This window comes from Schistocerca piceifrons, chromosome 3 (assembly GCF_021461385.2).
Source record: "Schistocerca piceifrons isolate TAMUIC-IGC-003096 chromosome 3, iqSchPice1.1, whole genome shotgun sequence".
In the NCBI taxonomy this organism is placed as follows: Eukaryota; Metazoa; Arthropoda; class Insecta; order Orthoptera; family Acrididae; genus Schistocerca; species Schistocerca piceifrons.
The window spans coordinates 734,086,107-734,113,999 of NC_060140.1; the positions used below are offsets into that span (position 1 = coordinate 734,086,107).

At 43.3% G+C, this 27,893-nt stretch overlaps 1 protein-coding gene and 1 pseudogene across 1 annotated transcript in view; one reads left to right on the top strand and one right to left on the bottom strand.

Moving 5' to 3' along the window:
* Positions 1-27,580, bottom strand: part of LOC124789646 (UDP-glycosyltransferase UGT5-like) — a 77,990-nt gene extending 50,410 nt beyond the window's left edge. The window contains exons 1-2 of the mRNA XM_047257078.1: positions 27,458-27,580; positions 1,765-1,967 (exon numbers count right to left, since the gene is read on the bottom strand). Coding sequence (XP_047113034.1) covers positions 1,765-1,947 — 183 coding nt within the window. The 5' untranslated portion in view covers positions 1,948-1,967; positions 27,458-27,580. The remainder of the gene's footprint in view (positions 1-1,764; positions 1,968-27,457) is intronic.
* Positions 4,339-4,456, top strand: LOC124790397 (annotated as a pseudogene).
* Positions 27,581-27,893: the final 313 nt, after the last annotated feature.

Genomic DNA, 27,893 nt, shown 5'->3' on the forward strand with positions numbered 1-27,893 from the left:
TTATGATGTGAGTGTCGCAGCACTGGATCATGTGGTAAATTCTGATTCTGTGATCAAAAATATGGTTTGTGAGCTGTATAATGCTGTTATCTAAGTTTTCGTTAAATAAAATTGGAGGTTTCCTTTCTTCTATTTTATACTGAGGGAACTGAGCAAATTTTGTGGCAACCGTTAGCACATGGTACATCGCGATCATGTTATCCTGCTACGTTGGTCTTCAGCACGTCTGATGTTATGCAACTGTGCCTGTGACGAAGAGCTACTGTGAGGAATAATTTTCTGTGCACTGTCTACAAATAAATTAGCTGAATACCCCGTAAGATGTATTGCAAGCAATCTACGTTACAAAACCGCATAGACATATTCACAATGTAGATAAATAAAATATCTGCCTCTACAAGATGTGCCTGGAAAAAGCCTTTATAAAAAAGTCTTCTCGGTTAGCATCAACCTACAGCGTCCCTTCAACGCGACGTTTCGATAAGACCAGTGAGAAGAAGATTAGCATCCGGTCTCATACTTTTGCGTTACAGGCGAAATAACAACGTACATTCCGAAACGAAAGATATTAGGTGTTTGTGGAACCAATGACAGTGATACTGGTAGAGTACTCTCCGTATTATCAATAGCTGCTTCTTTCTTAGGTTCGATCAACACGTAAGTATTACGGCCATGCATCGGGAGCTGAAATGGGAATCTCTGGAGAAAAGGCTACATTCTTTTCGAGTAACACTGCGGAGAAAATTTAGAGAACCGGCATTTGAAGCTGAGTGCCAAACGATTCTGTCGCCGCCGACACACACATTGGGTGTAACGACCGTGAAGATAAAATACGAGAAATTAGGTCTCTTACTGAAGCATATACATAGTTATTTTCCCCTCGCTCTATCTGCGAGTGGAACAGGAAAGGAAATGTGTTGTAGTGGTACAGAGTACCCTCCGCCAGGCACCACACTGTGGCTTTGGAGTATCTACGTAGATGTGGATGTAGATGTAGATGTAGAAGTCAGAATGTTATCAGCGAATTTGTGTTGATGTATAATTTCCAAGCAGAGCTTATGTGGAAGCCACTGACCCAGCAAACCAGCTAACTGTATCACCATAAATCTCCACTACTTCCTAGCATCCGTAGGGATAGTATCACTAGACCTTATTAGTCGAACATTGTTGGCTTGCTGAGTTTGCGTTCTGTATCACCTTATAGCGTCGTATTTGGTCATATATTGAAGACCACAACTGCGCATGGTGCTGTAGTAAAAATAATAAAATAAAATATAATAAAGACCCCTATACCACAATTGGATCGTTAATAGAATGTGAAACGAAATCTCGTAGTTATGTATTTTAAGTGCGAAATTTACATATACCCATCCTACCGAGGTTCCTATAGCTGGGCTTTTTATGCGTGGCCGAGTTGCCAAACACTTGTCTTCTCCACCATTGTCCTCTCCACCTTTTCCTCATCTGCGCGTCTGCGAGGGAGTACCTTCTGTGCATCTGTTACCTTCTTCAGGACGGGTAAAACGATGTTCGGAATTTATAAAAAAAGATGCTTGACGGACTCCAATATTTTACCACGTGATGGTGCTTTGATCAATCGACGAAACATTCCACCAAGATAGTGCTACCCAGCCGAGCGACTCGTCAGTGAAAGTCAGTGAGTTTCATCAGTTCAGTTTATGAAGATAAGATTTTACGCTTCAGAGTAAGATTTATATAATGGACTCATGTTCATGTGTTGGTTTTTATGGTTTGCACTCTTACCTTCACAGGGTCCGTTGTAATAAGTGTGACCTGGTGCCCTCTCTTGGCAAGTTCGAGAGCTATCAGTCGGAAGGGCAGCTGGTGGCTGATAGAGGGCGTTGGGATGATGCCCAAAATCCTGGCCGAATGCGTACCTCCAACAACCAAAATCAGCGTCAATGTATGCACCAAAATGGTCTTCATGGCACCACTGTCAGGAAACTCTGTAAACGAAAGTTATGTTATTGTACTGACGTACGTGGGAGCAGTATTAGCTGTATATACATCTACATCCGAAAGAAAGAAAAAATGTGATGCCTTGTCGATTGTATTGTCGCCAGAGACGGAGCACTCGTTCTGGTGATTAATGAAGTAAGCGGCTGCAATACCGAACACCCTGTCCCTCCAAATTCTCACCTCGCTTCCTGTATCCGCTCACTCTCCCGCACCCATACCGTATATGCCTGTTCAGTTTGCCACGTGTTTTATAGTACCCGGAATAACTTCACCCCAAAATTGAATCCCAGCAGCACACAACCCCAGCAGTGAGAATCCTGGCCCACCTCGTGCCACCTTACTTACCTCTCCTTACACTCTACGTCCTTCCACACGATAATTTCAAACCCTTCCGCTCCCAGATCATAAAATGATTCCTGACATCCATCCAGACTACGCTGTTAACCTGTCCCACCACTACCTCTTCCAAGAGAAGGCTCCAACCTATCCAACAATTCTACACCTCCCCTCCCCTCACTCTTCCCAATACTCATTCCACATCACATAACTTCCTTTCCGATAACACTACATTTAATATCCTCAGCTAGAAGTTCGTAACAGCACCCTAAAGCACTGTACTCCTCACAGTTTTCACTACTCCACGCGTCATCATCCTATTAAGTACATCAAGGTACTTATCTCTATACTTGTCAATATCGTTTATGCATTTTATAATTATATCGTTAAAATCCGTCTGTTGGGGGCTGTAAGTAACAAATAATCAATAAAAATACCTAGATATTTGGACGGAACAAACCAGAAAGCACATAAAATTACGCTATGGTATCAAAAGTGTCCGGACACTCCCAAAAACATACGTTTTTCATATTAGGTACAGTGTGCTGCCACCCGCTGCCAGGTACTCCATTTCAGCGACCTCAGTAGTCATTAGACATCGTGAGAGAGCAGAATGGAGCGCTCCGCGGAACTCACGGACTTCGAACGTGCTCAGGTGATTGGGTGTTACTTGTGTCATACTTGTGTCATACGTCTGTACGTGAGATTTCCACACTCCTAAAGATCCGTAGGTCCAATTTTAAGTGATAGTGAAGTGGAAACGTGAAGGGACACGTACAGCACAATAGTGTATAGGTCGACCTCGTCTGTTGACTGACGAAGACCGCCGACAGTTGAACAGGGTCGTAATGTGTAATAGGCAGACATCTATCCAGACCATCACACAAGAATTCTAAACTGCATCAGTATCCACTTTAAGTACTACGACAGTTAGGCGGGAGGTGAGCAAACTTGGATGTCATGGTCGAGCGGCTGCTCAAAAGCCACACAGCACGCCGGTAAATGCCAAACGACGCCTCGCTTGATGTAAGGAGCGTAAACATTGGACGATTGAACAGTGGAGAAACGTTGTGTGGAGTGACAAATCACGGTACACAATGTGACGAACCGATGGCAGGGTGTGGGTATGGCGAATGCCCGGTGAACGTCATCTGCCAGCGTGTGTAGTGTCAACAATAAAATTCGGAGGCGGTGGTGTTATGGTGTGCTGGTGTTTTTCATTGAGGGGGTTTGAAGCCCTCTTTGTTTTGCGTGGCACTATCACAGCACAGGCCTACATTGATGTTTTAAGCACCTTCTTGTTTTCCACTGTTGAAGAGCAATTCGGGGATGGCGATTGAATCTTTCAACACGATCGAGCACCTGTTCGTAATGCATGGGCTGTGGCGGAGTGGTTGCACGACAATAACATCCTTGTAATGGACTGGCCTGCACAGAGTCCTGACCTGAATCCTATAGAACACCTTTGGGATGTTTTGGAACGACGACTTCGTGCTAGGTCTCAACGATCGACGTCGAGACCTCTCCTCAGTGCAGCACACCGTGAAGAATGGGCTGCCATTCCCAAGAAACCTTCCTGAACCTGATTGAACGTATGTATGCCTGCGAGAGTGGAAGCTGTCATCAAGGCTAAGGGTGGGCCAACACCATATTGAATTCCAGCATTACCGATGGAGTGCGCCACGAACTTGTAAGTCATTTTCAGCCAAGTGTCCCGACACTTTTGATGACAAAGTGTATATAGAGACTTAAGCTTTAATACTTCGTATTTAAAGCGCACAAATGCAGATGTATGCCAGTAACACTTTTCATTATTGTCGATTTCATTGTTTTAAGCTGTAGACAATCTGCTAGTGTATTTATGTTTTTCCCGTATTTTTCTGCAGATCAGAAGATGGTTATTATAGACCGAAACCGGCAGTTTTATGACAAAAATATTTGTGACCATTGACATGAAGTAAAGGATATTTACTTTAATACTGGATGTCCAGATGCAAATCCATAGTGGACAACAGTAATTTAGGCAACGGCCTTGCCGCAGTGGCTACACCGGTTCCCGTGAGATCACCGAAGTTAAGCGCTGTCGGGCGTGGTCGGCACTTGGATGGGGGACCATCCGGGCCGCCATGCACTGTTACCATTTTTCGGGGTGCTCTCAGCCTCGTGATGCCAATTGAGGAGCTACTCGACCGAATAGTAGCTGCTTCGGTCAAGAATATCATCATAACGACCGGGAGACCGGTGTGCTGACCCCATGCCCCTCCTATCCGCATCCCCCCCTGAGGATGACACGGCGGTCGGATAGTCCCGGTAGGCCAGTCGTGGCCTGAAGCCGGAGTGAGTACAACAGTAATTTAAGAGTCCTCTCGCCCTCGCCCCCCTCCAACCCCATCTGAAAAACAAGAGAAGAAATAACGTTCCCAGCGACGACGGTACGATAATTTTGAGGGACGTGTGACAGTAATTTGCACAGATTTAATCTAACGTGGTCGAAAATTCTGCCGAAAGTACTACAGTTCAGGTAAAACAGTTTCTACTAAGGCTGACTGTTATGAGCAACGAAATACGGCTTCGTGGAGTCACCATCTGCTACTTTTACTTTTAACAATTGATAAATGAGTCACACGGCAATTGGCCACTGGTTTATTCTGGCTAAAGCAAGAACAAATGTGAGAACTAATCCATAGAGTTTCATCTTCTCGTCAAAGGATTCAGAAGTTACCGTCGTGCGTAAGTACTTGTGACTCGTCACAGGACACCAAATTAGTACGGCTACTTGAATAATTTCTCGACGATGAAATCGTGGAAGAAGATAAGGCCGAAAGCTCATGACGGTGTTGATCCTCTTCCTCGATTACAACTATGACTGAAATTCTTATGGCATACGGAGAACAGTGAGGCACAGACTTGCTACTACGAGGGTTATTCGGAAAGTAAGGTCCGGCGAGGTGCGAAATGGAAACCGCAGTTCAAATCCGATCAAGCTTTGCACATATGCGTTGGGCACTGTCTCTAGTATGCTCCTCGATCGCGTCACGCCACTATTTTCGGTTCTGAGCGCACAGTGAGCATGTAATGTTGCTTAGAACAATAGCGTCTCCCGCCAGGCATGAGGGCCTGGTGTGAGATTTCGCCTGATGTCATGCAGTCCACGTAACATAACACGTAACATAACAAAAAAAAGGCCACGTAACATTCCTCCTGACACTTCTCGGCCCCTCTATGAAAGGGTAACGAAGATGCTCCTGCAGCGTTTCCGATGGGAAGTGTTTGATCACCCACAACAGAGCCCGTAATTGACTCTCCCTAAGTTTCATCTCTGCTCATATGAACCGCTAGCTGTGAAGACGACGTTCTGGCACAGACAATGAACAGTAGACCAGCGTAGAGAAATGGCAGAAAGCACAGGCTGCTTCCTTCTGTGATGAGGATATTGAAAAGTTCGTAGAACGCTACAACAAATGTCTAAATCAAAGCGGCGACTACGTAGAGAAGTAGCTGGAAACTGTACCTACTGTTGCAAATAGTACATTTTTAATTTTCACAGTGGTTTCCATTTTGCAACCGATCGGACCTTACTTTCCGAATAGGCCTCATAGATGCTACAAGCGTGATGATTCTTCGTATTTTTCTTTTTTCTTTGTTTAAAGGATTCCTTTGGCAGATTTTTCCAAGCTTACTGTACTGCAGGTAAGATAGCGAGCAAATGATTGCGTCTACCGAACAGCGCTGGCACCATAAAATTGACCTGGAGAAATCTTTACATTCGGTGTAATTTTGAAAGAGAGGTTAATACTGCCGTTTCTATGGCATTTCGATAGCCCATACGTGCTCAATGGCTAGTTCTAAATGGCGAGTACTTCAATGGATTCATTCTGTCCCGGCTGGGCTCAGGTTTGGTAGAAGTAACAACACTATAAAAATGTAGCGAAATACTGGAAGACCTGTCGCAATCGATGCTTAGTGCAAGGATTCGCAGTTGACATGATGTATGTGACGTGAAGTGATGTATTGTGCACAAATATGTAGAAAAACTTGTTATGTTATGATTACACGATTGACGAACACTCAATGGAAACATGTACATCCGTTAAATATCCGAGTGAATGCGTACGCTGTGGTTTTAAGTGTTAACAGTACATAAAACTAATCACAGGAAAGGAGCAAGCCATTCATTGCTTGATCCTTGGAAAGTGTAGTCCACCAGCAAAGGAGATATCTCTCAGCCTTGTTCTACCGATATTTCTGTATTGTTCGCCAGCCTGGGACCCTTACCAGATAAAAAATCCAGAGAAGAGCAGCGTATTTCGCCATGTGTTCGTTTAGGAATGACAAAAGCGCAATGGATGTGCACAAGCAACTACAGTATCAGTTTAAATGCTTATGGAAAAACTGTTCTGAAAGTCTTACCGTCTCTGAATTCAATAGGACCCTCAACATCTGGTGTGCTAGAGAACTGAAGTAAAAGGTATACCAAAGTAATGACCTGGCCATGTTTTCATTATTTCTTTTAATTGAAGCATACTTGTATTAATGGAACATATAGCATAAAGACGATTATATTCCTCACGGGTCGTCTGCTTAAGGTGTTAACGTCATAACATGTTACTTATTTTAGTGTTGCAGACACACCACTGTTCTAAACGCAAAGTTACGGGCTGTAAGAATGTGTTATCAGTCCCTGGATGTTAAATGGAATCTAAGTGCCTTCGTGCACTTGTAAATTAGCTTGTATTTATTATGCTGAGGGACATAAGGCTACAGAAAAAATTCTGTATTTCTTAAGAATGAAAAATTTTTGTATAACGCAGGCACGTAACTTTGCTACCTTGTTTGCTTTAATACTTTCAACCCTGTTGATTGTCCTAATGTGCTTTGGCCCTTAAGTGTGCGCGTCTAAGGGATTTGTTTCATCAGTATCCCAGAATTATATACGTTTTTTCATATTCCACCTGATATAATGAGCTTTTTCATTTGTTTCCTAACCAGACAACGGTACAGTATTGTTGTGGGCACGTCTTGCGCCTATCCAGCCAGCAGTCAACACTACATCCGAGGAAAGTGGTTACATAACCGAAAGGAGCCGGCCTTCCCGGAGACAGACCTACCTTAGCCATCATCCAACCTACCGCGAAATCGCATCCCATGTAGCAATAGAGGTCCTTGACTCCAACTGTGCCATACGGTTGTCCATACTTCCCTCACCTATGGTTCGACAGCGTGAGCCACGATTAGTGGCACAGTCTCCAGCGCCTGCAGAGTAAGGTGCTTCGGGGAGCCTGCATGTCCCTCAACTCATGAGCATTGTTAACTCTGCAAGAGGAGACAGACATGGTCTCTCTAAAGACGACCATTCGAGAGAAGGTGAGGCGCCTGTACGACAAATTGGACGCCCTGCGTGACACGGTCAATGGCTTTCAACACATTGGCACCACGACTCCCAGGCTTTGGCACCACCACCCTGTTCCTCTTAGGATCCTCGAGGACTAGGATTTGGACCACGGCTAACGATAGCCCTGCTAACAGCAACTCATACTGCGGTAGATTTTGATGATACCACTCATTATGTGCAATCTTTGGTATGGCCATTACTATAACTACCGATGTAGTTGTGTCACTTCTTACTGACAACATTAAAGTTCCACCACAGGAGGCTGGTACAGGACTTCAAATCCCACCGCCATACCTTCAACGTCCAATACAATGGTGTCATTGTATTTATGTCATTGTAAAATAGAAATATTTTATTCCTAAACTATGGGAGTTAGACGAGTATAAATCAGTCACCCTGTACCGCAACCTCTGCCCCCCCCCCCCCCCCCCCCCAATGCCCAAAAAGAGAGAGAGAAGAAGAGTATTTCACTTTCTGGGCCAGGCGCCAAATGCAGTCGCATTCCATCAATCAAGAAGGACGCTGTGTTTCATGTCAGTGATCAGCTAGTGGACTTGTAACATTTCATCTCTGCGTTTCTACTCTAGACTAGGCAGCGTTTCATCATACTGGAACTCTGAGACTGAGGTGTCGTTCTGGGAGTTTTAACTCATACAGAGTGTAAGTGCACAAATCTTTAACTTTCACCTGTCCCATCAGAACTTGAACTTTGATTAACAGAGTGAATTGTGTATATACTAGTTAGTGATATTTTCTAGCGGTGTTTGTTTTCTTCTTATAGTTCTTACATCTTCAGACAACGTCGATGTTTGGTTCAAATGGCTCTGAGTACTATGGGACTTAACATCTGTGGTCATCAGTCCCCTACAACTTAGAACTACTTAAACCTAACTAACCTAAGGACATCACACACATCCATGCCCAAGGCAGGATTCGAACCTGCGACCGTAGCATTCACGCGGTTCCTGATTGAAGCGCCTAGAACCGCACGGCCACACCGGCCGGCCTCGATGTTTATCTATTCTTCCTGTAAATACATCTTCATTTAGTACTCAAAAAGATACTTTCTTTCCAGTACTATTTTTTCCTTATTCAAGAATAAATGTCTTTGTCAACTGATTCATTCTAACATTGTACTAAAACACACAACAGAAAAGATACATTCTGTTAAATAAACTTAGGTCTCCCAAATCTATGTGAACATTTATTGTCTGACAAACCAGGTGGACACAACAAGTATTTGATCACCAACAAACCAGTATCAAACTATTTATGTACTACGTTGGATTCATATTGAGCCGTTGAATATGGTACACCCCAAAATCGGCCAATAGTGCGAAAATTAATGACTGTGACCATAGCACTGATAAGATGTGAAATTGAATTGTATTTCAACGTCGAAGTTCAGATACGAAGGTAAGTCGATAACTCATATATGAAATGATTTCTGTTTCGGAAATATTTTAAGTTGCATCACTGACCGAAGACGTCATGTAAAAAGATACGAGGTACTTTAAGTTGCCCCACTGACTCAGGCAAAAGACGCGAGTAGATCACCCAATAAATTTCGAAAAAGACATGCCAGGCTGGAATGTCGGTCTTCATAACATAAAATAAAAGTATTTCTTTATTTGGCAGTTCACTTTCTAATCGCATTTATCTGTACAATTTCCCATTATATGACGTTCTGGAGGGACTCCGTGCATCCAGAGAAAATGCTCTTAGTTCAGGAGGGAGCAGCTACGCACACTGTAAATGTCGCAGTAAAACTACGCCATTTCTCCTTGAATCGCACTAAAATTAGGCCATTTCTCTTCAAATGCGAGCTAGATATCACACGAAAATTTCGCCATTTCTTTGCGTGCTACTATACAAATAAAATGTAGGATTACAGGTTTTGTAGTGCTCTCTCTGCAATAACTATAAACTAGTGTTGAGTGCTGTAATCTGGTCAGCCATGCTACGATGAACTCAAAGTAGCGACGCAGTTTTCTCTTTCTGACTGAGCATGAGTGCTACGTTGCTCACAGACTTCGTGCACGCTGTTGTTAAGTGAGTCGATATTCTAGCTACTCTATTATAGCACATGTTGTCCCCAATAAGATCAGTGGTTAATAATATGGCCTCATTCAAAAGAAACTGCAGAATTTACTCATTGAACAGAAATACCATCTGCTCTTGAAAAACCCTTCCATAACCGTTGAATTGCTGCAGTCCTCTCGAACATCAGAGTGGCAGAAAATTGCAAACTAGCTGTAAAAATCAAGAAACCACACAGTATGGTGTTGAATGCCTATTGATTACAGATATGTGAAGCAACTTACGTTGTAGGCAAATGAAAAGAAAGAGAGTGGTAGAATTCACATGATGACTTTACTGGAGAAATGTTTGTTTGGGACTGATGTGACACGAGTTAAATTCTGATCCAGCAAGTAAAGCGAAAACGAATTTCTCGCCAACGCTTGGAACATTTCGAAAACATTCCAGCTATGTTTGTGCACTAATATGTACTGTAAATAAAGCATAGCTTCATCACTTGAAACCAACAATCAATACAGTCATTGTAAACTGGTTGTTCTGCATCCACAAAAGATAAAAACGAGAATAAATAAATTAGTTTTATTATGTATCTCTAAAATGAAAAATAATAGCTGACAATTATCACACAAGTTTTGTAACTACTCGTAGTAGGATGAAAAAATAATTTGAGGGAATAACTGGGCAAAAAAACGATTAAATGTTAATCATATTAAAATCTGATCATATGGAAACTGACGCATTTCATATGCACAAGATTCCGTCTTCAGGCTCTAAACATCACAAGGATTAGCACTTCAAGGAACGGAACAGACGCAGATGGACTCCAGATGTGCGCATGTCGAGTACGCGTTTGTGCCTATTTACACTGCACGAGAGCCTCGAAGTCGCACAGACTGTGTAAATTCGTCACCCCAACTTTCCTGCTGCATGTTGCACAGAACCAAAGGCACATCTATATCCGTGCGTGTCAAAGCACACGATGTTCCACGAATGGTGCCGATAGAAGCCGATGCGTTCACTCAGAAGAGCTACTGTAGCGAAGATGTCTGCAGCTGTGTACTTCACAACTCCCGCTGAGCGCTAACAGACTGATATTGAGCGGAAAGAACAAAGAATATGGCAACTCGGTGCAAAGAACACATGGTCGTTTTAACTTAATAAAACGAATCGAAACAGTGGCTTCTTCACATAGACGGTGAAGATTGTTGCCATAATAACAAACGTGATGTAGCGTTAAACTAAATACTCTGGTCAATGATCACTGTGGAGGGAACTGAAAAGAAAATAATAACTCAGCGGCCAAAGTACTGCTGGAAAAGCCATGTAATTTATATCCGAAAGAGAAGTGGTTATGGCAGTGGGGCTTTATAAGTACAGTTTTTTGACAAACTTCGATTCAACGATGACATGGAATCTTAAAGTTGCCGGTAACTTCTCGGAATTACGCTATGGGCCATTAAAATTGCTACACCAAGAAGAAATGGAGATGATAAACGGGTATTCATTGGACAAATATATTATACTAGAACTGACATGTGATTACATTTTCACGCAATTTGGGTGCATAGATCCTGAGAAATCTGTACCCAGAACAACCACCGCAGGCCGTAATAACGGTCTTGATACGTCTGGGCATTGAGTCAAACAGATCTTGGATGGCGTGTACAGGTACAGCTGCCCATTCAGCCGGCTGAGGTGGCCGTGCGGTTCTAGGCGCTGCAGTCTGGAACCGCGAGGCCGCTACGGTCGCAGGTTCGAATCCTGCCTCGGGCATGGATGTGTGTGATGCCCTTAGGTTAGTTAGGTTTAACTAGTTCTAAGTTCTAGAGGACTCTTGACCTCAGAAGTTGAGCTCCATAGTGCTCAAAGCCATTTGAACCATTTTTTGCCTATTCAGCTTCAACACGATACCACAGTTCATTAACAATAGTGACTGGCGTATTGTGACGAGCAAGTTGCTCGGCCACCATTGACCAGACGTTTTCAGTTGGTGAGAGATCCGGAGAATGCGCTGGCCAGGCAGCAGTCGTACATTTTCTGTATCCAGAAATGCCCGTACAGGACCTGCAACATGCGGTCGTACATTATCCTACTGAAATGTAGGGTTTCCCAGGGATCGAATGAAGGGTAGAGCCACGGGTCGTAACACATCGGAAATGTAATGTCCACTGTTCAAAGTGCCGTCATTGCGAAGAAGAGGTGACCGAGATGTGTAACTAATGGCACCCCATACCATCACGCCGGGTGAAACGCCTGTATGGCAATGAAGAATACACGCTTCAAATGTGCGTTCACCGCGATGCCGCCAAACACGAATGCGACCATCATGATGTTGTAAACAGAACCTGGATTCATCCGAAAAAATGACGTGCCATTCGTGCACCCAGGTTCGTCATTGAGTACACCTTCGCAGGCGCTCCTGTCTACGGTGCAGCGTCAAGGGTAACCGCAACCATGGTCTCCGAGCTAATAGTCCATGCTGCTGCGCCGGCCAGAGTGGCCGTGTGGTTCTAGGCGCTACAGTGTGGAACCGCGCGACCGCTACGGACGCAGGTTCGAATCCTGCCTCGGGCATGGATGTGTGTGATGTCCTTAGGTTAGTTAGGTTTAAGTAGTTCTAATTTCCAGGGGACTGATGACCTAAGAAGTTAAGTCCCATAGTGCTCAGAGCCATTTGAACCATGCTGCTGCAAACGTCATCGAACTGTTCGTGCAGATGGTTGTTGTCTTGCAAACGTCCCCATCTGTTGACTCAGGGATCGAGACATGGCTGCACGAACCGTTACAGCCATGCGGATAAGATGCCTGTCATCTCGACTGCTAGTGATACGAGGCCGTTGGGATCCAGCACGTCGTTCCGTATTACCCTCCTGAGCCCACCGATTCCATATTCTGCTAACAGGCATTGGATCTCGACCAACGCGAGCAGCAATGTCGCGATACGATAAACCGCAATCGCGATGGGCTACAATCCGAACTTTATCAAAGTCGGAAACGTGATGGTACGCATTTCTCCTCCTTACACGAGGCATCACAACTACGTTTCACCAGGCAACGCCGGTCAACTGCTGTTTGTGTATGAGAAATCGGTTGCTAACTTTCCTCATGTCAGCACGTTGTAGGTGTCGCGACCGGCGCCAACCTTGTGTGATGCTCTGAAAAGCTAATCATTTGCATATCACAGCATCTTCTTCCTGTCGGTTAAATTTCTCGTCTGTAGCACGTCATCTTCGTGGTGTAGCAATTTTAATGGCTAGTAGTGTAGTAATTGTTTTTCCCATCCCAGTAGCCCGCTTTTGTTGTATAAGGTGCAGTAGAAACAGAAATTATGCTAGCTCATCCTCAATTTCGAAACGAGTATTCGTCCTCTAAAAGATTTTTTTTTTTTTGTTTCGAAGAAATATCAAGTTCCACTTTACCCATTTTTTCGCCCTTGGTAACAGTTTCGTTCTTTTGCGTTGTCCACTGCCCAGTGCGTAAGATGTAGCGGCTGCTGAGATAGCAATAGCTTCTGATTTACTATTAGCAATTAGCACTCGACACCATAAAATCCGTGCACTGACGTGCGCTTTGTGGCGCGTCTCTCTCTCTCTCTCTCTCTCTCTCTCTCTCTCTCTCTTTCTCTCCCTCTCTCTCTTTCTCTCTCGCTAACTACATGACATTTCTCATGTTCACGTTATTACTCTTTGAGGAACTTGTAAATCGACACACAGTCGCTGCATATCGATGAGCAGGAAAACAAACTTCTGGAAGCCATGGCAGATGCTACTGACCTAGGAGGCACTGTTCAACACACCGCACGCTCACAACGTATCCGGTGCCTGATGAGATGACTCCCGATATTAACAAAAGAACACGACTTAGTCGAAAAGAGTTTTACCATTTTTGTGAAATAGTTTGTGCTCCTATTCCTTGATGACCGATATCTATGATGGATTGAATCTGGAGACGAAATCTTGTTCATTCGAGTCACTTTCAGTGTGATAGATTCTAATGCGATTAGCATTATAAACATGGTTAAGCCCAAGCATTCTCTTACTACCTCAAGTTTACTCCATCGCCCTATCTATAAGGTGCATTAAAAAAGGAATGAACCAGATACTTTAAAATGAAACCTGCTAAAAGCACCGTAATGTCATGCGTACGAAAGAAAGTGTGGATCCTGTAAAAGCACTGAGAACCGAAACTCATCATTAGAGGGACATGGCCTCACAACCACGTGACCACAGAGCGATCACAACACGTGTCAAAACTCAGTAACACCAAAACCAGAGAAATGGAGGCCTTAAACGAAGAGAAAACGGAAAAAGTGCGTTTCCTTACAGCGGAAGGGATACGGGGGACGAGAATTCATCGAAGAATGACACAGATGATCGGAGAGCCAGCTTCGTTGCAAGGTGTTTTGCCGCCCTAGGCGAGAACTGAAAAATGACGCCCCCTCTATTTTACTTCCATTGACCTACTCGATATCCTCTTCCCCAACCCCCTCCACCACTACCAACATGCGACTGCACGACAACGCTAATCCACTATTACCCATTTAATCATTAAATTAAAGTGACTAGACATCGTCATTTTCTGGGGACTGTCCTCAGTTTACATACTCTGTCCTCAATTGGTTTAAAACTGACTGAGGGAAACAAATGTTTTCAGTTTCTTATTTCTTGTCCCCAGTTTTTGAAATTTCCCAAAAGCATTGAAGTAGGAAGACTGTGCCGTTAGAACTCAACTGAATACACCAAATTTGGCATCAGTTACTTATTGTTTTTGACTGCAATGATATGCAGTACGCACAAATACAGGGACAATAGCTTGCAAGGACAAAGCATATAATTTCTCCAATTATGTACCGTCGATAAACAAGTCATGACACTCTCTTCCTGATTGTTATTTGCGTGTACGCGAAATTTTAAGAAAATGAAAGGCGATTTGTTTGAGGAAAGACAAGTAGTGATTTTCTCGTGCTGCGAGAGTCAGACACTAAGAGAGAGCGTTAGAGACAAACACCAACTCCTTTCTTTGTGTGAGTACAATGAACTGCACTTACCTTTTACTCCTTTTAGATATGTTGAAGGAGAAGTACAAGACCTCGGTTGTGAATTCGTGATCGTTTATTCACAGGTAGTAATAGTAGAACCAAAAACATCAACAAAACCACTCAGTGCAACTGACGCTTCACAAATGATCTGCCAAGGCAGAAACAAAAGGAAGGGCTGACGGACGTATGGTATCAACTCGCAGACACGATCGCAGGTCAGTGCACAGGCCCTGCTCCGGCGCTCGATGGACATGAATTAAGGTCGTGTTTTGTTTACATTTCGCGCTCAGTAGCGGCTGCTTTAGTTTTGAGATAGATAAAGGCGATGTGTTTACTTTCGTCAAAGTAGATAAAGACTTATTAAGCCTTCTATATGAGGCTGAGTGAGTAACAGGTTAAAATTATATTTTTGTCTGACGTTTTAGAATTTGTGTCTATTTTAATTTCAGCTGCTGATATACATGGTGGTCCATTGATAGTGACCGGACCAAATATCTCATGAAATAAGCATCAAACGAAAAAACTACAAAGAACGAAACTCGTATAGCTTGAAGGGGGAAACCAGATGGCGCTATGGTTGGCCCGCTAAATGGCGCTGCCATAGGTCAAACAGATATCAATTGCGTTTTTTTAAATAGGAACTCCCATTTTTATTACATATTTGTGTAGTACGTAAAGAAATATGAATGTTTTAGTTGGAACACTTTTTTCGCTTTGTGATAGATGGCGCTGTAATAGTCACAAACGTATAAGTACTTGGTATCACGTAAAATTCCGCCAGTGCGGACGGTATTTGCTTCGTGATACATTACACGTGATAAAATGGACCGTCTACCAATTGCGGAAAAGATCGATATCGTGTTGATGTATGGCTATTGTGATCAAAATGCCCAACGGGCGTGTGCTATGTGTGCTACTCGGTATCCTGGACGATATCATCCAAGTGTCCGGACCGTTCGCCGAGTAGCTACGTTATTTAAGGAAACAGGAAGTGTTCAGCCACATGTGAAACGTCAACCACGACCTGCAACAAATGATGATGCCCAAGTAGGTGTTAAGCTGCTGTCGCGGCTTATCCGCACATCAGTAGCAGACAAATTGCGCGAGAATCGGGAATCTCAAAAACGTCGGTGTTGAGAATGCTACATCAACATCGAATGCACCCGTGCCACATTTCTATGCATCAGGAATTGCATGGCGACGACTTTGAACGTCGTTTGTAGTTCTGCCACTGGGCGCAAGAGAAATTACGGGACGATGACAGATTTTTTGCACGCGTTCTATTTAGCGAAGAAGCGCCATTCATCAACAGCGGTAACGTAAACCGGCATAATATGCGCTATTGGGCAACGGAAAATCCACGATGGCTGCGACAAGTGGAACATCAGTGACGTTGGCGGGTTAATGTATTGTGATCGATGGCAATATAAATGGTGCAATGCATGGTGATTTCCTACATACTGTTCTACCGATGTTACTACAAGATGTTTCACTGCATGACAGAATGGCGATGTACTTCCAACATGATGGATGTCCGGCACATAGCTCACGTGCGGTTGAAGCGGTATTGAATAGCATATTTCATGACAGGTGGATTTGTCGTCGAAGCACCATGCCATGATCCCCGGATTTCTTTCTGTGGGGGAAGTTGAGGCTATTTGCTATCTTGATCCACCGACGACGCCTGACAACATGCGTCAGCGCATTGTCAATGTATCTGCAAATATTACGGAAGGCGAACTAGTCGCTGTTGAGAGAAATGTCGTTACACGTATTGCCAAGAAAAGCGTTTCAAATAAATTTATCAAATTATAAGCCTCATTCGTTTTAAATCTACTTTTTACAAGTATTCGTGGGGATATGGAAATCAATTGCAGCTACTCATGGATCATTTTCCACAGCAGATCTTCTCGACACAGTGGAACTCATTATACCGTTTGTAGTTGCTTCAAAAATCGCACGTTTGTGGGTTGACGAGGCGAACAACCGACAGCAGGCGATATCATACGCGACGGGTCGCTACCGCCGCTATCGGAATACTTGGGGCGAAACGCTGCTTAAGTCAGAATTAATTTCGTCACTTGGTCAGTATCTGTCTCCTCTAAGGTTACTTATTGAATAAGGTTTCTTCAAAAACGTGTGGATCTCAGCCACTAGTCAGTTTTAAAATTAACTTGCTCGTTTATTTCACAGATACTTTGCCTTGCTGTGTTTTGCGTGTTTTCGTACAAGTACTGGTTCGTAAACTTGCGTAGCTAGATGTTGGTTGGAGTTTCTTGCCTTTGTGTGACTTCACATGATGCTGTTGTGCTCGCGTGTTTGGTAACTATTCGGGAATCTGTTATATGGAAATGTATAGTGTACTTGTAAATTCGAGATTTTGTTCCCCACTTTGTGACTAACAAGCTCAAAATCCATTGTCTGAACAAGTAGTGATTAATAAGCCCAGAATCCGTACGGCTTTTACGAGGTAAGACTTCTCTCTCATATGGATCGCAAGTTATGTTTATTTGAGTCAGCGTCCAGACAATTTTATTTTCTTTACTGTGAAAAACCGTGGCCTCCGACACTAATATGTATAAAGTGTGACAGGTCTGAAGGGTCGTCTTATAGTTTCACATTTAAATTATGTATCGTAAAATTTTTATTGTTAATTCGATTTTTTATACAAAACCTAAATAAAAATGGGCTTCATGAGTTTCGGTTCCTTTGTTCCTGAATGCTTTGTCCTGAACAATGTGATGAACACGTGTACCTTTAGTTTAAAGTATACCGAGTATAAATTTTGCTACGTGGTAATAATGCACACGGATTTTCCTCTTGCTTTATTAACTTGTACTGTAGATTTATTACGTACTTGCTCGTCACGTGATGTCTATGTCTACAGCTTCGATTCCTTTTGTAATGTAACAATCCTTCCGTCTGAATATTAAGCTATATCTCAACGAAGTTAGTACAAGATGGCTAACACTAAAGGATGCGAAAGTTTGGGTCACCACGTGGTCTGCAGCAAGCTAGTCCACTGCACGATTGCTGGTTACAAAGCACTGTACAGCACTGCTTCTTTTCGGCTTTCTGTTCGGGCATAAAGCGCGCTGCAAGCAAGATCACAGGTAAGTGCCAATTGTCCATTATGTCCCCAAGTTAACTAGAATGTTGAAGACTTGTTTAGATACAGAGCAATAGAGCATATAATATTGTGGCATATGCAACAAAAATCGTTATCTATGTATGGATTATGTTTTTAAATAACAGTCAATGAATTCTGCTGGTTTTAAATTTCCGTTGTAGCCAGATACCGGTTCGTAATCAGTCCTTTGCATTTGTATACTCATAATTAGCCAAATGTGCTTAAATAATCATGTTTAATCAGTTGTACTACAGTTTGCTAACCTTTCAACATTTGTTTTTCTACGCCTGCTCAATTGTGGTTATCGCAAAATGATGTTGAACCCCGTTTCTCTAGCACATGGAGGTCCAATACGTGAACAGCATCCACTAGTTTCGCACCGAATCATATATGTACACGGCTCTGCCAGTTTTACTGATTTGTAGTAGTCAGCTATCACAAAAATGTTTTCGGTTTCGTTATATTAAGTGTCGTTGCTATGTGAAGCAGAAGTAATTGTGAAGTTTCATCTGCATCGTAACACCAAGCAAGTGTATTCCACATTTTCGTACTAAGTGGAAAGTTCGCCATCGGAGAAGAGTAACAGCTTCAAAAGTTTAAAATTTCGTAAAATTAGCATATCGTCTTAAAACTGTGCAGTTTTCAGGCCATAACGTTATTATTTCCATCGTTTGGTTCCTTGCTGGCATATTAGTCGAATATACGTGGGAAAACTGAGACTTCACAGCAACAAAAATCTGCATTTTAAATATATGTATTTAAGCACTGCTAATGAGCGAATTTAAAAATTTAACGCAAAATTACTTTTGAATGGCTTTATTCGTGCGCCATCAAGTATAATAAAGAGCTGTGGTGCCACCTCAACATAAAAGACAATGTATGCTCCGTTAAAACTGTGCGTACTCTGCTCTATGCCTCGAAATGCTGACTTCTCAAAGAATGGCTTGAAAGTGACTGACACATTTCAAACTTAAATCTGTAAAACAATCCTCCAAACACATTGTGTAACAATAGATGCAGTCTGTTCACAGCGCAGACAGTCTTAAGGGAACGGCAGATCTTCGATAACACAATATGACAATGAAAGCATAGTTGAAGAGAGGCTGTGTAAGTACGGTACACTAACTTAATTAAAAGTAGTACACTGAGTACACTTTCATTACATTTCTTACATCCAAAGGAAAATGTTTCCCACATGATTCTAATTTATTTACATTTACTAACGAGAATTTGAAAGTCCGGAAAATCGGAAAGTAGGTGCAAAGAAAACATTCAGTTTGCAAAAACCATTACCATTGATCTAATGAAACCAATGATTATTTGGACAACATTCACAGCATTAATGTCATTGTTACTAAGCGATCAAGCTACAGAAAATCAAGAAAATAACAGTAAATACACAGCAGCACTAGTTGTATTATAGTCTTTATCTACATCCGGTTTAGATCCACTGTGGTTATCAAGATAACAAAACTAATAACGCCATATCGATGTGAAGACAGATTTCCTATCTCGAATATGAGTTTACGTCGCAGGCATTGTGGGCAACTCGGCACCTGATAATGAACTTAGTGGGAGGGAAGTACATAGTAGTGTAATAATGGCTTGTTTACTATTTCAACTGATGTTTGAAGCGTTACCTCTCTTTCATGCTACGTGTATATAAGTTATCGGTCGCTATTAGAAATTAATACTCGAAGATACCACAGAAATTATATGAAATTTTGCTACAGAACTATGAAAAGTAATATGTTAAAGAAGATCTTTTGCAAGTATTAACTAATATGTAAGCTGAATACTGTAAGCAAAATTCTAAGCTTAATATCTGGTGCTGTTCACTTACTGCAATAAGTGTATGACCATGAAAACAACTCAAAAATGAACGTAACATGAGAAATTCGTTTACTCCGCTGCAAGACATTTCATTTAAGAAAGCTGACATCCTGGTAATAAAGTTTTACGTGAGATTTGAAAAATTGCTCGATATCTGCAAAATTTCTTTAGGTACCTATTGGGTCTTAGATTTTTAGTGTGAGAATGACTTATTAAATTTCTCCAAGGCTTCAGAGTGTTGTGCATTTCTTACGGTTAGCATTTTTATAACATCTTTCTCAAACGGACTAAAAAGTATAAAACATTTTCTTCTAACCCGATACAGGTTCATAATCCCCAAAGAGATAGTTCTGAACATTTCTTCTTGTGAATCTTTAGTACTTATGACAACATTTCTAAAAATAAAAAGAAAAACTTGGGGCACAGTTAGGAGTCAATTAATGCATGAATACTTCACCTTAGTAACTAACAATTTTATTGCACTGCAAATGATATCTACTGTTGTGTGATTATTCTTAATTATACCTACTCTTTATGCTCCTTACTATTATCTATTGCATGTGCTTCGCATTTTTCGTTTTAAATTTTATATGTGTTGTCATAGCTTCTAAAAATTCATAGCACAGATTTTCAGGACTATCAGTATGAGGCAAGGACTCCGTCTGGGGATAGGAGAAATTATTTTATATTAACAACTTTTTATTTAAATAATTACCTTTTGTTTTTAGTCTCGTGAGTCTGAAATTTGTCCATCAATTTCAAACTCTTTGATGAGATCATAACAGACACATTTGGTAAATTTCAGATTCATTTTAGTTTCTCCTCATCCGAGGATCTTCCTACAACGTATGTACTATATCGCGAAATGACCGAGAAATTAGAGAGATTCGAAGTCACACAGAGACCTACCAGCAATCGTGCTTAATTGCGAAACATTCGCAACTGGAACGTTGAAAAGTGAGAAGTAGCAGTGGTACAGAAACTACCCTCCGCCACACAACAGACAAGAAAGCAAATTAATATTTCACTGTCATCCTCTTCTAAGCTATATGGAAAGTTTTAAGTTTCTAGCTCATCGGGAAGTTAGTTTAAAATCAATGTGTACTGTTCACCAGATACAAAAACAAAGTACGCTCTGGAACACACAGGACAACTAAGCCAGTTATTATTGTAGTATAATCCGCTTCTGAGCTATATTGAAAGTTTCAGGTCTGTAGCTCATCGGGAAGTTAATTTGAAATCAACTGTGAGGAACCAACAGAAGGCGGGTGGTTATTTCCTTATAAGAACCAAAATACCATCTGCTTCGACCTACAGAAGTCCAGGACTCAGTTGCCATCTTCTAGGTTATCTGCATCAGCACGTCCTGATGTACTGTCTGTTGTGCTAGCCCGTAACTCCCAGAGAAAAAGAATTGCCACAGGACAAAAAGTTACAGATATACTGATCTATTGACGGCTATCCACAGATTACGATCAATCTGTCAGTTATAACTGCCACAGAAAAATAACTTCTACTCATCATTAGCGACAATTTCTACAAGCTTCTAAGGACTGAAAGCTTGTTAGTCAAATGGCGTTTAGTAACGTTTATTATAAAGCTATGTGACAAATGATAATTTATTATACAGACATCAAAAAAAGTTTTGCATCACCCCTGTTCCCAGAACTCCTGAAGATAGACGTTGACTGCGGATATTGTATCACAGACACAGTCCATTTGACTGTTCAGAGACGTGACTAAACCCTCCCAAGGATGTAAACAACCATGCATGGGCAGCACCTATTAGACGGAGGGGGTCCGACAGCCGATCAGTTCCAGCCATTCCACGAGGAAGGAGATACACGGCTCGTGTTGTCTGTAGTTTAACGATGCCCTAGACGGTCAATACCGCGGTTCGATCGCGTCCGCATAATTACTTTGTGCCATAAAGGGCTCTTAACATGGGAAGTGTCCAGGCGTTTCGGAGTGAACCAAAGCGATGTTGTTCGGACATGGAGGAGATACAGGGAGGAATCGCCGATGACATGCCTCGCTCAGGCCGCGCAAGGGCTACTACTACTGCAGTGGATGACCGCTATCTACGGATTATGGCTCGGGGGAACCCTGACAGCAACGCCACCATGTTGAATAATGGTTTTTGTGCAGCCACCGGACGTCGTCTTACAAATCAAACTGTGCACAATACTGCTTGATGCGCAACTTCACTCCCGACGTCCATGGTGAGATTCATCTTTGCGACCACGACACAATGCAGCACGGTACAGATGGGCCCAACAACGTGCCGAAAGGACCGCTCAGGATTGGCATCACGTCCTCACCGATGAGTGTCGCATGTGCCTTCAACCAGATAATTGGAGGAAACCCAGTCAGGCTGAACTCCTTAAACACATTGTCCAGCGAGTGCAGCAAAGTGGAGGTTACCTCCTGTTTCGGGGTAGCATTATGTGGGGCCGACATACGCCGCTAGTGGTCATGGAAGGCGCCGTAACTGCTGTACGATACGTGAATCCCATCGTCCGACCGATAGTGCAACCCTATCCGCAGTATATTGGCGAGGCATTCGTCTTCATCGACGACAATTCGCGCCCCCATCGTGTACATCTTGTGAGTGACTTCCTCCAGGATAACGACATCGCTAGACTAGAATGGCCAGCATGTTCTTCAGACATTAACGCTATCGAACATGCCTGGGATAGATTGAAAAGGGCTGTGTATGGACGACATGACAAACCAACCGCTCTGGATTTTCTCTGCCTCGTGATGACTGGGTGTTGTGTGATGTCCTTAGGTTAGTTAGGTTTAAGTAGTTCTAAGTTCTAGGGGACTGATGACCATAGATGTTAAGTCCCATAGTGCTCAGAGCCATCTGAACCACCAACCACTCTGAGGCATCTATGCCGAATCGCCGTTGAGGAGTGGGACAATCTGGACCAACAGTGCCTTGATGAACTTGTGGATAGTATGCCACGACGAACACAGGCATGCATCGATGCTGGAGGACGCGCTACTGGGTATTAGAGGTACCGGTGTGTACAGCAATCTGGACTACCACCCCTGAGGGTCTCGCTGTATGGTAGTACAACATGCAATGTGTGGTTTCATAAGCAATAAAAAGGGAAGAAATGGTGTTTATTTTGATCTCTATTCCAGTTTTCTGTACAGGTTCCTGAACTCACGGAACCGAGGTGATGCAAAACTTTTCTTGATGTGTGTATATTAGGACTCACACGGGGAGGCCACGGATTTACTTCAAACTTTGTACATCTCTAACAGCCCATTAACGCACACAATATGCAAGTTATAAGGTGCACTACGCTGGCAGTTCTGAGAAGATCACAAGAGAAGTTTTACACGACTCTTATGTGAGTGAAATACCTGTTTGAGAACGGTGGCTGTAAGAAGTAATTGTAGTCAAGTGTTTAGCGTTCGCGCGTAGTAATAAGGTCGTGAACGAGGAGGTGATTGGAATCCTTCTGACATTTAAATTTTTAACTACATTTTTCTCATCACTGGCCACAGTAATTGATTTATATGACATTTTTGGGTAATATAAGGGGGAAAACCATGTGCATTTTCATGAAATTGTAGTGAATTTCATATGTTATTTGACTATTTACCATTTTTAATTCAAGTTTCAAGTACGAGGGACAGGCTTGGTAAGCACAGGGCAAACCTCGATAAACAGAGATGTGAGTGACGTTATTCACAATTAGTAATATAGTAAGCCACAATGTGCCACTCGATGGATGGGCTCTGGACATCATGCATTGCAGGACCCTATATGTCGTATAGACATGGAAAACATAAATTGAAAGGGCATCTACTTCATCGAATGAAAACAGTTTTCTCGCATTTACAGAAAATGTTTAGGGTTTCTAAGGGAAAACAGACTTCGCTGACATTTTGCAAAATTTCCCCATTCTTTCGCTAGTTTGGATGCAAACCGTGCATAGCGCAACATTTTGACAAATATAGGTTTTGTACGATGGAATTTAATTAAAATTAGTATGTAGTCAAATAAGATGAAATGCGCTAAACCTTCATGCAAGTGAACGTGGTTTTTCATATTTATATTACCTCTCAAGCGCCATTCAAATTAAATAATATGATCAGTAATGAAAAACTAGATTAATAATTAAGTCTGAGCGGAGTTCGTATTAGATAGATCGAACGCTAGTCACTTGTCCACCAGGAACTCTAACATCCACCCCTTCTCACACATACATAAACCACGTGACAGACGCGTCAAATTTCTGTTGTGATTTTCTCGGAATTGCCAGAGCACCCTACTACTTGCACATTATGTTGCTTTACTGGCCTACTAAAGGTGTGCAAAGTTTGAAGTAAATCTGTCACCGCTGCGTCGTCTACATCTACGTCTACATGGATACTCTGCAAATCACATTTAACTGCCTGGCACAGGGTTCGTCGAGCCACTCTCACAATTCTCTATTATTCCAATCTCGTATAGCGCACGGAAAGAACGAACACCTGTGTCTTTCCGTACGAGCTCTGATTTCTCTTATTTTGTCGTGGTGATCGTTTCGCCCTATGTAGGTCGGTGTCAACAAAATATTTTCGCATTCGGAGGAGAAAGTTGGTGATTGGAATTTCGTGAGAACATTCCGCCGCAACGAAAGACGTCTTTGTTTTAATGATGTTCACGCCAAATCCTGTATCATTTCAGTGACGCTCTCTCCCCTGTTTCGTGATAATACAAAACCTGCTGCCCTTCTTAGAACTTTTTCGATGTACTCCGTCAGTCCTGTCTGGTAAGGATCCCCCACCGCGCGGAAGTATTATAAAAGAGGACGGACAAACGTAGTGTAGGCTGTCTCCTTAATACACTCCTGGAAATGGAAAAAAGAACACATTGACATCGGTGTGTCAGACCCACCATACTTGCTCCGGACACTGCGAGAGGGCTGTACAAGCAATGATCACACGCACGGCACAGCGGACACACCAGGAACCGCGGTGTTGGCCGTCGAATGGCGCTAGCTGCGCAGCATTTGTGCACCGCCGCCGTCAGTGTCAGCCAGTTTGCCGTGGCATACGGAGCTCCATCGCAGTCTTTAACACTGGTAGCATGCCGCGACAGCGTGGACGTGAACCTTATGTGCAGCTGACGGACTTTGAGCGAGGGCCTATAGTGGGCATGCGGGAGGCCGGGTGGACGTACCGCCGAATTGCTCAACACGTGGGGCGTGAGGTCTCCACAGTACATCGATGTTGTCGCCAGTGGTCGGTGGAAGGTGCACGTGCCCGTCGACCTGGGACCGGACCGCAGCGATGCACGGATGCACGCCAAGACCGTAGGATCCTACGCAGTGCCGTAGGGGACCGCACCGCCACTTCCCAGCAAATTAGGGACACTGTTGCTCCTGGGGTATCGGCGAGGACCATCCGCAACCGTCTCCATGAAGCTGGGCTACGGTCCCGCACACCGTTAGGCCGTCTTCCGCTCACGCCCCAACATCGTGCAGCCCGCCTCCAGTGGTGTCGCGACAGGCGTGAATGGAGGGACGAATGGAGACGTGTCGTCTTCAGCGATGAGAGTCGCTTCTGCCTTGGTGCCAATGATGGTCGTATGCGTGTTTGGCGCCGTGCAGGTGAGCGCCACAATCAGGACTGCATACGACCGAGGCACACAGGGCCAACACCCGGCATCATGGTGTGGGGAGCGATCTCCTACACTGGCCGTACGCCACTGGTGATCGTCGAGGGGACACTGAATAGTGCACGGTACATCCAAACCGTCATCGAACCCATCGTTCTACCATTCCTAGACCGGCAAGGGAACTTGCTGTTCCAACAGGACAATGCACGTCCGCATGTATCCCGTGCCACCCAACGTGCTCTAGATGGAGTAAGTCAACTACCCTGGCCAGCAAGATCTCCGGATCTGTCCCCCATTGAGCATGTTTGGGACTGGATGAAGCGCCGTCTCACGCGGTCTGCACGTCCAGCACGAACGCTGGTCCAACTGAGGCGCCAGGTGGAAATGGCATGGCAAGCCGTTCCACAGGACTACATCCAGCATCTGTACGATCGTCTCCATGGGAGAATAGCAGCCTGCATTGCTGCGAAAGGTGGATATACACTGTACTAGTGCCGACATTGTGCATGCTCTGTTGCCTGTGTCTATGTGCCTGTGGTTCTCTCAGTGTGATCATGTAATGTATCTGACCCCAGGAATGTGTCAATAAAGTTTCCCCTTCCTGGGACAATGAATTCACGGTGTTCTTATTTCAATTTCCAGGAGTGTAGATATGTTACATTTTCTAAGTGTCTTTCCAATAAAACGCAATCTTTGGTTGGCCTTCCCCATAACATTTCCTATGTCTCCCATACAATTTAAGTTGTTCGTAATTGTAATTTCTAGGTATTTAGTTGAATTTACTGCCTTTGGATTTGACTAATTCATCGTGTAACCGAAGTTTAACGGATTCTTTTTACCACTCATGTGGATGACCTCATACTTTTCGTGATTTAGGGTCAGTTGCCAATTTTCGCACCATACTGTTATCTTCTCTAATTCGTTTTGCAATCCTGATGACTTTATTAGTCGATAAACGACAGCGTCATCTGCAAACAACCTAAGACGGCTGCTCAGATTGTCTCCCAAATCGTTTATATAGATAAGGAACAGCAAAGGGCCCGTAACACTACCTTGTGGAACGCCAGAAATCACTTCTGTTTTACTCGATGACTTTCCGTCAATTACTACGAATTGTGGCATCTCTGACAGGAAAACACGAATCCAGTCACATAACTGAGAAGACTTTCCATAAGCACCAGTCTCACTACAAGCTGCTTGTGTGGTACAGTGTCAAAAACGTCCCGGAATCCTGCCTTCTATAATCAGTATTTATAGGCGCAAAAAAAAAACTTTGAAAAATATCAGTATGATGAAGCAAACATTCAGCTACTAATAGCAGATATATAATATCTCTATAGTAAAGCTCAGGAGGAGGCAGCATAGTTTTTTTCTTTTAAGTAACAGCCTCCTCTCTAAATTTAGATGACTGGGTGCTAATAGCATTATGCATTATGATAGTCTGTTGTTGCTACAATATACATATTACGCTTCTCTGACGTTTTACCTTGTGTGCATGCACAGCACGACTCGTTCCATAGCCCTGAAGTTTCTTGATAGTGTCTACGGAACACGATGAATGAACGAATGAATGAATGGAAACGAGAAGACGGAGGACACCTAAAGTGTTTGCATATTTACATCTGTCAACGCCTTCAGCAAAAGACTGTTTCTTCTTGATTTGCGTTCACCAAGATATACGTCCGTACCGCTGCAGCCCCATTGATAAACTGCTTTTTCTAAATACCTCATATCGTTGCGTGTCGTATGTGGCTGTCTACTGCAGTTATACAAATATTATTTTCCGTTGTTTCTCATTGTATGATCAGCCAGTTTACTGATTAAATTTCTCGAATTCGTTTCCTGCTTTGGACCGGCAGATCTAAATATAATTTTTTACCCTCAAAAATCTTCTGCGTTACGTCTTTATGGCTGGTGAGATATTTCGCTCCATAGAAAGTAATGCTACTACTGTTTTCCTCAAGGCAACAAAACCTAACTAATGAATTATTACACAATGACTATATTTTGCGTTTGAACCTTATTACGAAATTGTAAAGAAAAAAAAAGAGACAATTGAGCTGGTCGCTAGAGAAGTACGTTTACCTATTATACAGGGATGGCGACCGTAGCGACGTCGCTACTCCTCCTCTTGGTGGCGACTACAGCGACCGGTCTTCCCGTTTGAGTGTTGCTGCGGTGGCGGCAGCAGCACAACTTATCCCCTCCCGCTCCCTCCGCGGTCCTGACGGACGTAACCACTGCAAGGTCACAGAAGCGAACTTCCAGCCGGTCACGGACGAAATCGTGCTCCTCCACGCTGGTGGGGGGAACGTGGGCTCGGGACAGGCCTTGTCTTGCAAAAGGCGGTCCAGAGCCACAGTCAGCATGACACACATATTTGCAAATGATGTAACACTGAGCTACCGCACAGTGTAACGTCTCACAACAACAGCGGCTTTAAAAGATGACGAGGCTTCTCCTGAGCAGGACTAGGACCCCCAACAGCTCTTTAGGACCCGCGCGGTATCAAGCAACTGCT